Source organism: Penaeus japonicus, unplaced genomic scaffold, assembly GCF_977035675.1.
Source record: "Penaeus japonicus unplaced genomic scaffold, GWHDUDI00000001_assembly GWHDUDI00000012, whole genome shotgun sequence".
NCBI classification, from domain to species: domain Eukaryota; kingdom Metazoa; phylum Arthropoda; class Malacostraca; order Decapoda; family Penaeidae; genus Penaeus; species Penaeus japonicus.
Window position 1 is genome coordinate 12,854,868 of NW_028234414.1, and position 17,500 is coordinate 12,872,367.

General features: G+C 38.8%; 1 protein-coding gene across 8 annotated transcripts in view; it reads right to left on the reverse strand.

The window, feature by feature from the left end:
- Positions 1–1,209: 1,209 nt before the first annotated feature.
- Positions 1,210–17,500, reverse strand: part of LOC122248722 (semaphorin-1A) — a 369,289-nt gene continuing 352,998 nt past the window's right edge. For 2 of the 8 annotated variants that reach the window (XM_043008907.2, XM_086542471.1), the window contains 13 exons: positions 14,961–15,048; positions 13,879–13,983; positions 13,326–13,559; positions 13,011–13,213; positions 12,750–12,895; positions 12,364–12,498; positions 12,018–12,188; positions 11,637–11,767; positions 10,840–10,887; positions 9,701–9,802; positions 8,668–8,892; positions 5,245–5,440; positions 1,210–4,896 (listed from right to left, as the gene is read on the reverse strand). In XM_043008907.2, coding sequence (XP_042864841.1) covers positions 4,728–4,896; positions 5,245–5,440; positions 8,668–8,892; positions 9,701–9,802; positions 10,840–10,887; positions 11,637–11,767; positions 12,018–12,188; positions 12,364–12,498; positions 12,750–12,895; positions 13,011–13,213; positions 13,326–13,559; positions 13,879–13,983; positions 14,961–15,048 — 1,953 coding nt within the window. In that variant the 3' untranslated portion in view covers positions 1,210–4,727. The remainder of the gene's footprint in view (positions 4,897–5,244; positions 5,441–8,667; positions 8,893–9,700; positions 9,803–10,839; positions 10,888–11,636; positions 11,768–12,017; positions 12,189–12,363; positions 12,499–12,749; positions 12,896–13,010; positions 13,214–13,325; positions 13,560–13,878; positions 13,984–14,960; positions 15,049–17,500) is intronic. The other 6 variants (XM_043008909.2, XM_086542472.1, XM_043008908.2 and 3 more) reach the window with 5 other exon arrangements.

The following is a 17,500-nucleotide window of genomic DNA, read 5'->3' on the forward strand; positions in this document are numbered from 1 at the left end:
GAGGCCTCGTTACAGTGACAGAGCTGAACCGTTATTCAGCATTAAAGCAGCATGAGTGCAGAAGCCACATGTATTCAGAGATAGTGACTGCTCCCAGCATGGCAGAGGAATTAAAAACGTGATTCTTGACAATGTTCCCATCGTTAGATTTCTATCTATAATGTACTGATTGTAAATAGCACCGAAGTAAGTTGAATAATAAGAAATTGCCTTCCAAAGACAAGTAATAGTAATTAACTGCCATATTGAACACTTTGCCACTTGAGAATAGTCAAGTGATCAATCACTCTCATGGCGTTCTTCACTGCTAGTAACATGTGTTGATGCGCATTCCGTTTATTGCCAAACTATATGATGCTAAACAGCAGAGCATGAGGGAGCCATCAAAGGAGAAGAAAAAATCCAAATAAAGTATTAGCAAGGATACAGCACTCCATCCCTAATCAAGGCTTAATAGCATCATCTTACATTTTATTTTTTCTTTTATTCCAAAAAGGCCCGAGTAAGGCACTGCTAATCACAGTGCTCTTTTCCAGTGCAGTGGTAGGCGCTTGTGATTCACTGCACTTGGATTCCGTTATGCGTTATATCTGCATAAGATCTATGAACATACCTTGTGGGTGTCATATCGAAGTCTGCGTAAATTATAATTCAGATATATAATATGTAGTCAGTCTGCCAGAGAGCGGTATAATACCAGTTACTTTAATCAGCCTTGTGCGTTTCAACTCTGATTTATCACCGCGCCTAGTTTCATTATTACATCCTGTGTTGAATACCCAGTAGTGGTTGATTATCCAATAGATTAAGGTAAATGACGTTTAGGATAATTACTCTTAACCTGAGACACATTTTGACTGATGAGGTAGTAAGGTCGAGTACGAGATGTTTTAGGTAAAATATTTTGTCTTTTGGAAATCAATATTTGTGATGTGTCAACCCTGGGTAGCTGGGAAATGGTCATTCTTGAAACTGGTGTTTATGTTGGTCAGTATTTGCCTCCAGTAAGTCTGTCTTGTTTTTTACAATTACAAATGATGACAAAAAATGTAGTTATTTGGTGAACCAATCAAAGGGGTCAATGTGAAGACCGGATTGGTAGTTATTGAATAATATTATCTTGATACAATTATCAGGTATAATCATAAATATTTTCATTATTCCATTATGTACCACTTCAAAACATCAAAAGGATAGATAAAGAACAACTTATTACAAATTTTGCATAGTTTTATTTGATGGGATATGTACAATACATAGTAAAAAGGATTGTAATTAATTATGGGGGATCAAATTTCTATACAAAAAAACAACTAAAATTATTTATATACAAATGTAGCCTAAGACTGAAGATTTGACAATGAGCACTGATTCGGTGGACTTTTCTCTACATGCGTATAAGGCCTGGATAATTTCTTCAGTTTTGAAAACGTCTTGAAAGTCTGGGACGGGCTAGGTACGAAGAAGAATGTTGAACGAGAAAAATAAAACCTATGCTAAACTAAGATTAAAAAAAAAATTATATGCAAAGGAGATGGATAATAGTGTGTAATGAATGGTTCCCTAACTTTTGGAGATACTGAAACTGAGCCTTTCCTTTTCTTGTTCTGCGTTTTTTGAGATTAGGTTAACCATAATATACCAAAATAAATGAACTAAATATAAAGAGATGTATCCAATATTGCACTCTTGATCCATTAAATTACCATTTTAAACTTTTTTATCACAATTTAAAACCAATTCTAAAGGAAACAATACTTACAGAATACAGCCTTGGCTCTCCTAATATTTCATCTTTATCATGAAGGCACTACAATATTTGTGAGGCTGAATGTAAAATTCATGGTCCATAATTATTCTTACTTATTATATTATATTATCAATTATGAGTCAGTCTTTCTTTAAAATTTTTACACCATAACATGTCAACAGTTTACCGCCTCAGGCAGCAGAGGCACACAGCTGCGATGCCACCTTTCTACATGAGAGACTCAATACAAAAAATGTCTTTGAGGGTGATGATAATCATAGACTTAAAAAAAATCTGACTACTGTGTGCCCCTACAAGAATGCAAATCATTTAGTTATCTTAAATCTGCCTAAAGCAATTGTCAGTAGGAAGCTGTCAAATCATCAGCCAAGTGATAAATGGTAAGCTTCTTTGTCCGACAGCAAGGATCAAACTTGATAAAAAAGAGACTGAAGACAGTATATTCCAGAGTACAGTGAGTATATAGATGTTTACACTTCATGCATTTTTCATTATATATGAGATAGTGTGAAAGAATATGATCTCTCATTGTGTTCTTATTTTTTGCTTGCAAGCTGAAAACTGTATGTATATATATATATTTATATGAAAAAGTATACAGATATGAATTCTGTACACATCTTTAAGTTGTGACAAAAATAATGTTTTCATGATATGCATTCACATAATTCAATACTGTTTAAACAAAACTAACGAGACATTTTACCTAGACAAATATCACCGGCACATAATGCTTTTCATACACCAATATACTGAAATACTTGAAGCTACTATATCCAAAGAGCAATTTTAAATACAATATAAGACATCATTCCTTTCTTTAAGGAAATTAGAACTGTCTGTTACACATGAACAGATTCAGCATGTTCCATCATCAGTTAAGTTACTGTTTGATCCTTGTTGGGGATACCGTCCAGGGTCACTGGGGAAGCTCAACATTAATGTAACATACAAGCACTTGTCGCTCACATCCGTCATGCATTCTAGTTATGTCTCTCTCTCGCATAGCAGCTTACACAACTTTCATACAATATGTACAGCAACAGCAAATGTACAGACACACTAGGACAACATATACAGACAATTGTGTCGCAACAGGTGGTAACGCTTAACATAAGAGTCTTGTAAGGCGTCTATATGGATGCAACACTTAACATATTTGTAGCTATTTATGTAGGCACCTAAGCTGTTTGCTAACACTTCCCTTACATGGCAGGATATTACCACTGATTACATTCAATCTGTGCTCAACTAAGTCCTCAGCCAACATAGTGACTTTGCAGATACCCATTGTCAACTGGAGTATGGTACAGTAATACTGAATAGTCAAAGGTGGGATGCATGCAGTATAAAACAATCTGCCAAAATGCAGGTTTGGTTAGCACCTTTCTACAACTTCCTCAAACCATCACTCATTATAAGACTATTATCCACAGCATTGTATCAATTTACAATAAATACAACACAGAACTTTATAATGAGCTGTTATTTTCACATACAAATCAGTTTTACGACCTATTGCCTTCGCAGCATGAATATAATATAGACATAATTATATCTTCATCAGATATGGAGGCTGATAAGTGCTGTTATACAATGATTATTTGTAAAACTACATTTCCTTTAGATGTTACATGTGGAACCTTTTACTGCAGAAGGGAAGATCATTTCAGGTATGAACATACTTCTGGGCATTAAACTTTCTGAACACATTTAACATACTTTTAACTATTCTTGAAGAATAAAATAATTTGTATAAGGGGGAATATCAATTTTCTTAATAAGGCCTAACTTTGGAGCTGATTTGGACATTTCAGAAATGGTATAATAGGCTTCTCTTGGAGAAATTCAAAATGAAAGGATATGCAGTTTTCACACTGCTATATCAGATACATAATATAAATTCCATATAAGCTTTGACAGATTTCTGACAAAATAAAAAATAGAACATATTCAACTCTGCAACAGTAAACATGCTCTTTAATTCCCTAGTGCCTATCAATGAATAACATATTGAATACAATAACTTTGGTAGTTCCTGTGCAGCTCTAAAATTTCCTCTGAGCAAATCCAGTTCAAAACATCTCTAACACTCTCTTTCCAGTAAGACATACATAACACAGCAGGCTACCAGTATGGAAACCTGCTGTCTTCTCCCAGCAGACTTTTCTTCAGTGATATATCCATACATCCATATATGCTTGTATATGTATATATATATATTATACATCACGCATATTTTCAATCTCAGTATCTGAATAGATAATGCCTTCATTACCAAAATTCTTCATTCTGTTCTATTCTTATTTTTCATCTTTGCCATTTTCTGAAAACCTTAGCCTTAGCTTTCTTCAGATTTTGCATTTTCACCCAAAGGGCCAACACATCCACACAGGAGACATCTGACTGGAATGTTTGGCTTTCGCTTCTAACTTTCCTTTTTTCACTTGTCCTTGAGAAAGCAACAACCTGCAAAATGAGAACCTGTGATTTCTGGATTCATTTCATAATAGGAGTCACTCACACTGTGTTCCTTTGTATGTACAGATCACTTTTCACTTTTCACAAGTGTCTTTAAAAATTGAGAAATCAACTGGTGTGCGCACGGTCCAGTGTGCAGATTTCTTTTTGTGTAAAAAAAACCTGCTATCACTTTCATCTCCATTTTCTATTTGCAGTAAGCTGAGCCTTTCATGGATTGAGGATCTTTTGTCATATGTACCATAACAGGAAGATAAAGCTGCTTGAGCTTTCCTGAATATATATAAAGATTTCTTTTTTTTCCATCATGTGCCATTGAAAAGAAGTCTCTTTTATCTTCAGGCCACATTAATATGACAATTTTCTGATCCTATTGCAAGCCTTATTTAGTAGAGTAATTGACAGACTTGCATGTTGCTTAAAACACATAAAATAATAGATCTGGCCAACAACAACATGTGACTTTCCCCTTAATTCAAATATAGGCACATTTAGCAGGCTTCAAGAGCTTGCTGTCCGTAGTAGTGTTGGTGTTGGACTTGCCATTGATATTCTTGGGGTTGTAGTTAGTCACTAAATTATTGATGTGTTTGTTGTTGGCCGTATACATGTTTGGGTCCGCTGATGGTACTAAGTTGTCTCGTCTGCAAAAGTAGAATTGTATTAGAATATCTAGTAAGTAACTAAAAAATGCAAGCCAATATGTACATGACTTTTCTGCATACCAATATTTTATTTTTCAGAGAAAGACACTATGAATATTTTTCTCCAAGGTTCTAAAATGTGATGTCTTACAGTGATTTAACAAACATTTAATTTAATATCCAGGAAGTGATTTTTTTTTTAACAGCACTGCTTATTTTTTATGTTTATACATTGGCTCACTGGGGTGGGGGAAATAGATATCAGACAGTGAATCTAACTTACCAAACCATACTCAAATATAAAAAAGGTTTAGGACAAAACCTCCCGGACCTTCCCAAGTAACTTACTTGCTAAGCTTCGAGTCCAAATAAGGAGTCTCAGAGTATGTATGTGCATACTCATCTCCTCTGCACTTGCGCGAGAAGAGGAACCCGGAGATGAAACCGATGACCAGTGCTGCCACACAGGCCGTTGTGACAGCGATGGCTAGTGTCTCGGCCGAGTATATGGGAGGACCCTCGAGGGAGGCACCAACAACAGGACCTGTTGAGGGAGGATTGCATAGTGTGAAGTGGAAGCAGGGTGGAGAAAGAGCTAGTGTGAGGGCACATAAATGCTGGCTGTGTATACACACACCCGTTCATTGTTGAGCTGCTTCAAACTTTGGCCATAAATATAACTGAAGGGGGAGAAGAAAAAGATATTTGTTAACTTAGGTGCTTGTTAATTGCCTGAAACCTGGAGGAAAGAAAATAAATGAATAGACAAAAAAATGCTGTCAAAAAATGTAAAAAAAATACAAGAATCTCAGGGAGCACACCATCTCACCTTCAAAAATAAGATGCATAAACCAGTTAATGAATACATAACAATTATGATAATAATACTCTGTTGAAGTGTATTCATGAAAAAAATACATGGTTAATAATAACACATGTTTCAGAAAGAAAAGTAAGCCTAGTCCATTCTGCCTGCCTTGCCTTCAATATTTTGTTCTTGGGCCCATTGACGGTAAAGGAGAAAAACACAGCGAGTGAGAGAGACACTTCAATAGCAGAAAGAAAAAAAAAAAAAAGAAAGAAATCATACACAACAAAAGCAACCAACCATCACCCTCAAATACAAAATTTACCTTTTTTTAACGGGATCTTTTGGAGCGCATCATATGCAGTACATGCTAAGCAGTGCATTTCAAGAGATATGGATCAGAACATGTAAAGTTATATTTTTCTCAAAAGGAAAAGCACTGCTATCTCTGTTTGAAATTCATGAAAAGTGTTTAATAACTTTTTACAAAGTCTTTGGTTCAAATAACATTAGGAACAATTTGCGTTGATTTTTTATTCTTTTTTTTCATTTTAGATCTACTTGGTTCCCATGCTTCCTAGGTTGTCATTAATGGGAAAAGCTAAGAAAAATATTACAAGTGTGTGGATAGTGACATAATGAGAGGGAATGTACAGTATTAGACTATGATGTCAAGTAGGAAAGAAGAGGAGATATTTTGAAACAGAATGAAAGAGAGAAAAAGTTAAAATTTGGAAAGGGAAATAGGGGATATAAAAAAGAGAGGACAAAAAGTACAGTTGATGAGAACAGAGGAGAGCAGGAGGGAAAGAGGGGAGAGAGAGGAAGAGCAGAAGAGGGAAGGAGGGAGGGAGGGAAGAGGGGGAAGAGGGGGAAGAGGGAGAGGGAGAGGGAGAGGGAGAGGGAGAGGGAGAGGGAGAGGGAGAGGGAGAGGGAGAGGGAGAGAGAGAGGGAGAGGGAGAGGGAGAGAGAGAGAGAGAGAGAGGAGAGAGGAGAGAGAGAGAGAGACGAGGGGGGAGAGAGAGAGAGAGAGGGAGAGGAGGGGAGAGAGAGAGGAGAGAGAGAGAGAGGAGAGGAGAGAGAGAGAGAGAGAGAGAGAGAGAGAGAGAGAGAGAGAGAGAGAGAGAGAGAGAGAGAGAGAGAGAGAGAGAGAGTGTGTGTGTGTGTGTGTTTAAGAATGCATGCATTTTTAGTGGAATTGTTTATCTGTATGTGTGTGTGTGTGTGTGTGTGTGTGTGTGTGTGTGTGTGTGTGTGTGTGTGTGTGTGTGTGTGTGTAAACATATTCTTTAATTTTTCAACAATTTTCAGATAATTCAGCCATTTCCCAATTAAAGAAATATAGGGTTATCATTTAACTGATCAACTTAATGCAGATTAAAAAAAACTTGAGGTGATGCATGACAGAACAAGAGATTTGTTATTTTTTCTGTATTAATATCTGGTGTTAATTCTACATAAACATCAGCTACAGAAAATCAAAATTTTAAGTATCAGTCAAGAACAAGAGAAGACACTGAGAGCCTACAGCTACAATCAAGACAGAACGACACTGAGTTAGATCACAAGACAGGAACCTTGCGATGATTCTTTTCGACTCAAGAGCAAAGATAATGAAGAGAGAAGTATGATTCTGCAACAGACTTAAAAAAAAAAAAAAAATGTAGAAAAAAAATAGGCAGGCAGAAGGAGAGGTAGAGAGTAACACACTAGATATGAAATGCTAATTCACACATTATTTGTATAGTAACATACAAAGGTAAATTCTCCTAAGGCTTATACATCACACTGTTTAACACACTGTGATGCAAACTGCAGTAATTACTTTTCAGTATGTCACTCTACGTATTAAATAATAAACCTAAATTAAATTTCAAAAAATGTAAAAAAAAAATAAAATAAAATAATAATACTTTTAAGTGGCATTTAATAATAATAATTAAAAAAATGCATCATATTATGGTCACAGTCATAGGGTCAAGTCTAATTATAGATTTTTAGTAAATGTTCATTATTTCATGATGTCCAGTTTCTTTCTGGATATTTATATCTTTTATACTACTCTATTTTGTGTGAAATTAAAGCCATGCTGTAAGTGTTTTAGCCATTCAGGGATTAGCTCTTTTACTGCTCTGCTAAAAAAAAGGGTGTGAAAGCAAGTGGTATTTTGTTAGGCTTACTGATGAAAGCTTCTTTAAAGAACAAGAAAGGTGGAATTCCTGTGATTTTTTTTCTTAGTGCCATTAAGAAAAGAATCTAAATATGGAACATGGTTATTCAGGTACACCTACTGCTAATTGTGCCTGTTATTTGTCAATGTGCATTTCTAAAAGCATTTGTAGTTAGTGCGAAGCGTGAGGGTTATCACAAAAATAATCAAAATGTTACAACACATGCAATAAACAGCAAAACAAAATCAAATAAAAAACAATACAGTTTTAAATCCATACAAAGCAACATTAATCAAATCCAGAGAAGAAAGTAAGTTACAGTTACTGCACAGGTGAGACTAGCTACAGCGTATGGTGACTAATGTACTGTTTTACTACACACAGCAGTCAAAAGGTCTTGGTGACAGTGGGGTCGGGCCAGGGCAGGCATTCAACAGTTGGTCAGGGAGACATAGAGAATGGCATTCAGGGGCAGTGGAGGGGAAACTAAAGAAACCGTGAAGAAGTCAGTGGACCCACAATATCGTGTAATTATTGCGTCAGTCCTTTTTTTATATATTTTTTTGGGTGTAAGTAGAAAAGGGTATAGGTGGGACCTTAATGCATGTGAGTGTGTGAGTGAAGACACACATCGAAATGCTAATATGGACTTTCTTCATTGGGAATAGGAGATTCTCAAGTTCTTCTGATTTCTCTCTTCTTGTATTCCCAAATTGCGGAAAGTCCATATTAGAAACAGTTTAGTGATGTCATCCCATGACCTGCCTGTTATACATTGTGGACTAGGCTTACCAGTAACGCCGCCTTCAGCATACGCGATGCCAATCCCAGGTTCGCGTCCTAGAGGCCCAAGAATGTCATTAGGTAAGTCTCCCTCTGACGAGACACCTGGCACGGCATTGTTCTTGGCCACATTAACGTCCTTTGCAGGTGTAATTGGGGGAATTCTGTTACTCTCGACGAAGGAATAATCCTCATCCACAGGTGGATCATATATGGTCGAATGATCAACTGATCCTGCAGGTGCAAAATTTGGAAGGTCAGCTTTCTGCTAGATTGTATTAGAGGGCAAAATCAATAAATCTAGGTTTTAGCCATATCCATCACCTGCAAGCATGCAATTGGGAAACCCTGTGTTCAAAAAAAGAGAAAGAAAAAAATAAAACATTTAGGATTAATACTGAAAAAAGACTATAAAATGACTGTTTAAAAAATACTTTTGTGCTTCTCTAGGTGAAAAACAACCAAAAATATAATCAAGAATAAAAATTCAAAATGATATATATCACATTCATCTACTGTATCTGTCACAATTTGTCACATGAACACCCCATGCTGTGGTCCTGGAACAGTTAGTGAGGAAATTCACATAAGGAAGAAATATACAACAAACAAGGACAATGTTAGTAGTTGGTGGCTAAAGAAAATGAAGGAGAATTTAATAGAACTACATTCAAGAAAAGTGAAGAATATACACCTTCAAGATTTTAAAACTATATTACAGTTACAATTTAATAAAGAAGCACATACATGCAGGTTAGTATGGCATGGTAGACCTTATCAACTTGCATCTTCCACCTGAAATTTTAACTTCAACATATTAATGCTCAGCCCAACTGCTGAGCAGAACCTCTGTGCTACACAGTGCAATATGTGCCACAACACTCAAATGTGAGTCAACAAACCAAAATTATATAAAATGTAGCAAATTGAAATTAAAATCAAATGAAAATTAACTACATTCACAATGGTGGACATAATTCCATCTCTGAGAGAAACATGGGCAGATATAGCAGTGTGCGCATCTTCGCGTTCAAGAACTGACCCTCTGTAGGGGTAACTTCAGTAACAGGGGGCGGGCGTGAGGAGGGAGGCTCAGGACAGACACAGGGGGCGCAGGTCTCCACCTCAGTTGGGCACGGGGCCTCTGTGAGCGGAGCAACCCTCGTCAAGTTGGTTACACTCTTTTTCTCCCCAATAGCCCGCTACTAGCAAATTCTGTGCTTTTTATCAACTTGTTTTGGTCTTAAATTATATATATATATATATATATATATATATATATATATATATATATATATATAATATATATATATATATATATATATATATACTTATATATATATATGCACATATATATAAATTTAAAATCTGAATCGATGAAAATCATACCATCTCTTTTCTTCTGTTATTGTTCAGTGACATTCCCGATTACCTGCATGAAACTAATTGTCTATGAGAAGTCAAATGGAACTGGGAAAACTATTGAACTTTATCTAAAACCCACAAAGATAATGATCATCTTTATACCTTTCTTACACAAAAGAATCACCATCAATTTAAGACCTAAAAAAACAAAAGGCATACCATATCATACTTCGAGAACAAAGACTTAATCATCATATCTCTTACAGAAAGATCAACATTGCAACAAACAATAAAACCAGAAATAACAGACAAAACAAAAAGAAAAGAGCACCAATCTAATTGTGCTTAAGACATGGTGCACAAAGACTAGACAGAGTGCAATGTGAAATTTGCTACAGAAAAAATAAGCATTGTAAAATGAAGACACTGGATCACAACAAATATTAATAACTGGAAAGAATATAAGGAACACAAAATACACTGTTCAAGATGAGAACTGAATATGACAAGCATACAAAACAAAAGGCAAGTTAATCATTTTGTAACAAGTAAAGCGTAAGAATAACAAAAATAGATTAAAGTCGCTTCTTATACAGTTCAGGTAGATTACAACTTACTCGAAAACATATTATCTTCATCATTCACACGCACACACACACACACACACACACTCAACAATGGAATAATTATATATTTCTTCATATTACAAAAAAAAAAACATTACTCATCTTACTCTCACGCAGATCACACAACAAAATAAATCTTAAAGTCATACAACTACAGAAAACAATAACAAGAAGAGAGCACAAGACTTACCGGTCGTTTGGATCTGAGTCGACGGATTGTAAAGCTCATTGTCATCGCCTGTAATAAAGCGTAGGCCATGCTAAAGCACTGATGCAACAGGACAAGACATTGGACATTCACAGTCTACAAGTATATGTTTTAATAGGGCTTCCTAGACACTTGAGTGAAGACAAATGTGAAACAAATATATATATATATAGACAAAAAAGAGAATATGCAAAAGACTGAGAAAAAAATGGTTTGGTTTATAAACAGTTATTGAAAAAGTCTTTTCTTCCTATTTCCATGTAGTTATCATTTTGCTAAAAGGATTATATTTAAAAGAAAAAAGCTCAGTTGCACAGAGATGTAACATAGTTGCATTTGCATGTTTGGAACTTATAAATAGAATCTATATAACTAGGGGAAAAAATGGCAAGCATTTTCCATATCACTGTCAGGGTATCATGACTAAAGCATCTATAGGAGAGGTTTTGTCTGTAAGAAAAAAACTGATTTCGATTTTAGCAAAAAAAGGTATTAAGGACAGCCATTAGGGTCTCATTCTTGATCATCCTATGTACATGGTCATTTATGATATTAATAAGAACTAATCACTAACTTCTCGAAAAAAAAATATTATTAATGGCTATGTCATTCGCAGACACAAGACAATAATAAATAAGGTACACATACCACTTATCGGAACAGACAGACAGCACGAAGCCAGAGAGAAGAAAAACAAAAATAACCTAAGATATCTGGGCAAAATATCGTACAACCATGAGGACCCCACAAGAGGACTCACGAACCCCCAAAAGACTCACTGTTCGAGCACTGGTAGTGATGCCCAGAAACGTTTTGGAAGACGGGTCCAGCGAACTGGGAACCAAGTGGACCGCAGCGCCCCTGGCCGACGAACCACCCGCAGTAGGGGTCTTGCAGTCCAACGCACGAACTGTGGAAATGCGATATAATTACAGAAATGTCTAATAAACAGACGGGAGTTTGTAATTTATCAAAATTGTAATATCCACCGGCTGGATGACAAAACTATATATTTTTTTCTCTCTAAATATCTATTTTATTTTGTATAAAAATAAAATCATAAATCCTGAGCAATTAAAAACAATGATGAAAGGATAGCTTACAAAAGAAAAAAATCAAAATCCCTAAACAAGTAAACCTAATCCTGACACCGCACTAACCTGCAGGTCGTGGCTCTATGGCAACGGTGAAGATCTATGGATTTGACTTCATCATCTGTAATGATGATCAGCTTCCCTTCTCCTCCGGCCTGCTTGGCCAGCTGCATGTTGACGATGGGGACGGGCCGGTCGAACACTCGGATCTCCTCAATGATGACGGGATCGATCGACCTGCACACACAAAGGAGAGCGAAAAGAAAAGGATGTTAATAATTCTGGTACAACAGATAAGCTCGATATGTAAAGCAAGAGAAAGCAATGCAAATGTAAGCTAATCGTGGTGAAATAATTCGGAAATTCAGGACAATATGAAAAGGATGGAAATAAAACGGAAAAAAGTACTTACTCTACACCTGCCGATGACTGAGCATTAATGGCCTTGAAGATAATGCCCCCGTCAGTTGCAATGAAAAGGACATCCACAGTTTTCCCGTCTTGGAAATTAACTTGCGGATCAACCACTATTTTGTTGAAACGGTACCTGGAAATACATTCACTTATATCAACAAACTGCAATTTCTACCAGGTATCCAATACTACCACGTCCGTTTTCTAAATCAAGAAAACATAAAAAACATATCAACCTTTTTCCTTATCAAAACAGGCGGAAAACCCAAGTAGATACACGAATAATGCAGAAATACACATGGGACCATCAAATAAAACAACACACTCCATAAAACAAAACACCCAAATCCGACGCGTATCTCTGCTACACGTCTAAAAGCTTACTCGAAGGAGGCCTTGATGAGGAGCGGCCGCCCGAAGAATCCCGGGACGGCTTCGTCCATGAGCGAGTGATCCTTGGCGAAGTTGACGTTGAGCTCCCGCAGAGTCTGGCTGTCGGGGACGCAGCTTCCGGGCCGCGGCTCAGGCACCTAGAACGATAAGAGTTGGTCGTTCTTAGTTGAGTCATCGTGCGACACGGCAGAGTCTTTTATAAGAACGCCATTCAATTCCACCTTCTGAGACTGTGCTAGACGGACTACACACCTTGGACGGGTGCACTGGGAGCCAGTTGGAGTTGAGGGTCTGCTGCTCCTTGAAGGATCCCTCGAAGGTGTCCAGGATGGCCCGCATGGAGAAGGCGCACACAGCGGACCCCGGGATGGAGTTCGGGGGCGTCGTGAACACGGCGTAGATGATCTCGTGGCTCTCTCCGCCGTAGATGCCCGTGATGATGTCCGTCGTGGACTCTGCCAAGCGAAATGAAATCATCTGTCACAAACATGCATTTAACGAAGCTTCAAACTGCAATTAGAATCACCATAATCAAACAACAACCAACAACGCAGCTGCACAACTTACGGATCTCATCGAAGTAGAAGGGATACCCCCCAGGAACAGAACAATTGAGTCTGCTCTTCAAGAAGGACGTCCAGGAATTCTTCAAGCGCTGGGGTCCGCCACCCCGGTCGCCCTTGCACACGCGCGCGACCCTCGAGTACACGCGCTTCCCGCAGTTCATGTATTCGACGGCGGTTTCGCGGAAGAAAAAGAAGACGAAGTCGCCGTAGTCGAAGGAGTGCACGAAATCCGGGGCTGTGGAGATAATTTAATCGGTCAACATGGTCAACTAGATGGGGAAAATGCATTGTAATTGACAACAACAATAACAAAATAGTTTGTATAAGTATTCACAAACAAAGTCCTACCACCCTGCCTCTCAAATAACTAACTAAATAAATAAATAATTAAATAAAAAAATAAAACGATTAGAAAAAATGAACAAATACATAAACATATTAAAAATATACATACTATATCTACATATCCCTATAAAAAGGCAACCACGCAACCAGAACAAGGAAGTTACCACCACATCGTAAGTCTCATGAAACACAAGAAATGCGGATTTTACCATTGAGCTGTTTGTAGTCGTTGTGGTCCGTTTTCAAGGGCTGCCGGAAGATCAGTGGAATCGTTCCCTGGAAGTCCGCTACGGTGCCAGAGTAGAGCTCGCCATCTGGATACACGGGGATGAAAAGATTAGTAAAGGTATGAATGTACGAATATCTGAAAACAAATGTCAATGATGCATGTTAAGAAAACGCGAGAATTCTTATAAATAATAATGACAATAATAATAATAACAACAGTAATAGTTACAACAAAAATAACAAAACGTGTCGATATTCGACAGTCTCAACTGAAGCCCACGAAGCCCCGAAACCTCAGCCACTGACTCGAAACAAAAATGACCGAGGAGGCATCACCGCGAACCTTCTTGAATACTCAATTGATGGCCGGCAAAGTGTTGCATCCTACCATCGCGTCAAACTGTATAAGTGAATGCCCATTTTCGGGGAGCACACACCAAAATAAGGTGATAAGTTGTAGAGAGAACGAGATGGCAAGAGAGGAGTTGAAATTAAGTGTCGAAATGCAAATCGCTTTAACGTTCCTTAGCATCATTCAATTATGCACCGACCGACGATTCAGAAAAAAAACGATAAAAAAAGTGATAAAAATATCCCATATAAGTGCATAAATAACAAACTAATGCCAATACTCGTCACGAAAACACTAAGCAACCTTCTCCCACACTCTATGGGAGCTTCACCATATCTGAAGATATTTCGTATAATATTAACCTAAATTACCCCGCTGATTGCAGCCGTTCAGAGACATTAGCATACACTGTACATGGAGAAGGCCTTTGAGAACCTTCCAGAACCACTTTTTCAGGTTTTAGCATTACTACGCATTATATGAATCGTTTTTTAAACTGTCCGAGAGATTATTGACTTGTGCTTTTTATTAAGTAATACTCAGTAATACTTACTACACTCAAGTACTAATACTGTGCCACGTAACTGAAACATATTTCGTCTCAAAAAACAATTACATAACTCCACAATCTACATCAGTAATCCCTTTCAAATACAGAATTCCACACTTATGATTATCAGCCGACAACAAAACCGCGAAAAAAATACTTACCAACATAAACGTAAGTGGAGTTGTGTCTCGGATCGTAGGGACACTGGCCTGCGCCGTTGGTCTCCGTGAAGTTAAAACTCCCGTCGACCTGGAATAAAAAACGAGCAAAATAACACCGAGGAGGTAGGAAGAAGAAGAAGAAGAGGAGGAGGAGGAAGAGGAGCAAGAGGAAGAAGAAGAGGTGTAGGAAAATAATTGGAAAAGATGGTAGTGAGAGGGTGAGAAAGAGAGATCCTGGGAACTTCCCAAGATTTATTAATCCGCGTCAGTAGAAAGTAATCAAAATAATCCCTCTCCACGCATAGACAAAACGTCCCTGAAAGTGAAAAACCGAATCCAAGAGTGTTTCGTCTCGGGCTTTACTTGAACCGCCGGACTGGCTTTCCTAATAGGTAAATTGGCTGCGACATAACGAACGTGCGTGTCACCGACATAGAACAGGGAACTGATAGCAGGTGACAGATGACAGCCGTATCTATGTGACTTGCCACGAAAATCTAAATATGTCCTTTAATATTGGTGAAAAATATTACGTTAAATTAAGGCAAATAAATAAATAAATAAATGAATACATACATTCATTCATATACATATACATACATACATACATATATATATATATATATATATATATATATATATATGATGCAACCACATACATAATTCATCTAACTCATAAACATCAAGTCTTCGCCTGCCTCGAAGGCTCTCACCACCTTCATAAGGACCCTCGTCGGTGCCAAGTCTTTGATCAGTTCCCACTCTGTCCGACCTGTCCCCCTCCCCCTATCCCTCTCGCTTTCCCCTCGCTCCTTATCCTCTTCCTTTCACTCGCAAACACACATACAAACAAGCATAAAAACACAAACACACACACACACACACACACACACACACATGCACGCACAAACCCACACCTCGTCTATAATTAACGCCACCTTCCGGAATGTCATACTTTGCAAAGGGAGGAGTGCAGGGAAGCAGGGGTCAGCTGAGTAAGTGCGCAGGGGAAGATGGGGGGGGGGGGGCGCGAAAAGAAAATGTAGAATTTAATTTTGTAAATGTATGCTGATGCTATACCGAGGTTCAAGCAACCAAACACGTCTGCACGCGCGTGTTAATGTCTGCGAATATGTGAGTGTCTTCGGTATAGGCCAAGGCTGCGGGCATTTTTTTCGTGCGTGTACAGTATGTGGGGAAGCAGGTGTGTGGGGGGGGGGGGAAGGGAAACGGGAGGGGGAGAGAGGAGGAAGAAGAGAAGAAGAAGACCGAAGAAGAATGAGAAGGAGAAGGAAAGCAAAGCTGGAAAAGAAGTAGAAGTAGGAGCAGGAACGGAGGAGGGAGGGAGGGGAAGGGGGGAGAGGCGTGAGGTCACAGCAGCCTCACCCGAAGTGCGAATGCGGGTGGCGCGGCCCGGGGTCGAAGGCTCATCTCCATGCGGCCGCCATAAAGCCTCTCGTCACGCTACTTATTTGCATCTTCCGCCAATCTCCCCTTGCACTCGGCCTGTTTTATTAGAGATCTTAATGCCAGCGCCTCGCGCACGTTCCTCACCGATTACGACACTAACGGCACGGCGCCTGGCTGAGGCATAAGCCACGGCGGCGGCGACGACGAGGCCGATGGGCTGCCCGCTCGTCAGAGGAGGAGGGAGAGGGAGAAGGAGAAGGAGAGGGAGAGGAAGAAAGAGAGGGAGACGGAGGGAGAGAGGTGGAGAAAGAGGGAGGGAGGAAGAGAGGGAGGAGCAGAGGAGCAGAGGAGCACAGGAGCAGAGGGAAGGAGGGAGAGGAGGAGGAAGAGAGGAGAGAGGAGAGAGAGAGGGAGGGGGAAAGGAGAAGAAGAGAGGGAAGAGGAGGAAAAGAGGGGAGAAGAAGAAGAGAGGGGAAGATAGAGGAGAGAGGAGGAAGATAGGGAGAGAGATAGAGAGAGGAGAGGAGAGGAGAGAGGGAGAGAGAAGGAGGAGAGAGAGAGAGAGAGAGAGAGAGAGAGAGAGAGAGAGAGAGGAGGGAGGAGAGGGAGAGAGAGAAGGGAAGGAAAGAGAGAGAGAGAGAGAGAGAGAGAGAGAGAGAGAGAAAGAAAGAAAGAAAGAAAGAAAGAGAGAGAGAGAGAAAGAAAGAGAGAGAGAGAGAAAGGCGAGAGAAGCAGAAAAATAAATAAACAAAGAGAGTGCGAGTTATTTGGTAACACGAAGAATCAGCAGTTGGACTCGGGAGATAATTTCACTCAGCTATGAATGCCAGGAAGGTATTTACAGCTGGTGGAGGGATAGCGTTACGAGAAACAAAAAGGATGTTTTTATTCGTCTGTAGACAAACGGAGGCGTGACAAGAATGTCTCCAAATGACAAAGCTAAATAAATATCTAATAATATGTTTGTATGTATGAGAGACGCGGAAAGAAAGACAGATATACGGGCAGGCACACAGACAGACAGCCACACACTCACTCACTCATGTACACACTGACTGACAGACTGACTCATTGACTCGCTCACTAATGTTCTCCCTCTCTCCTACACGTGCGCGCACACACAAACACAC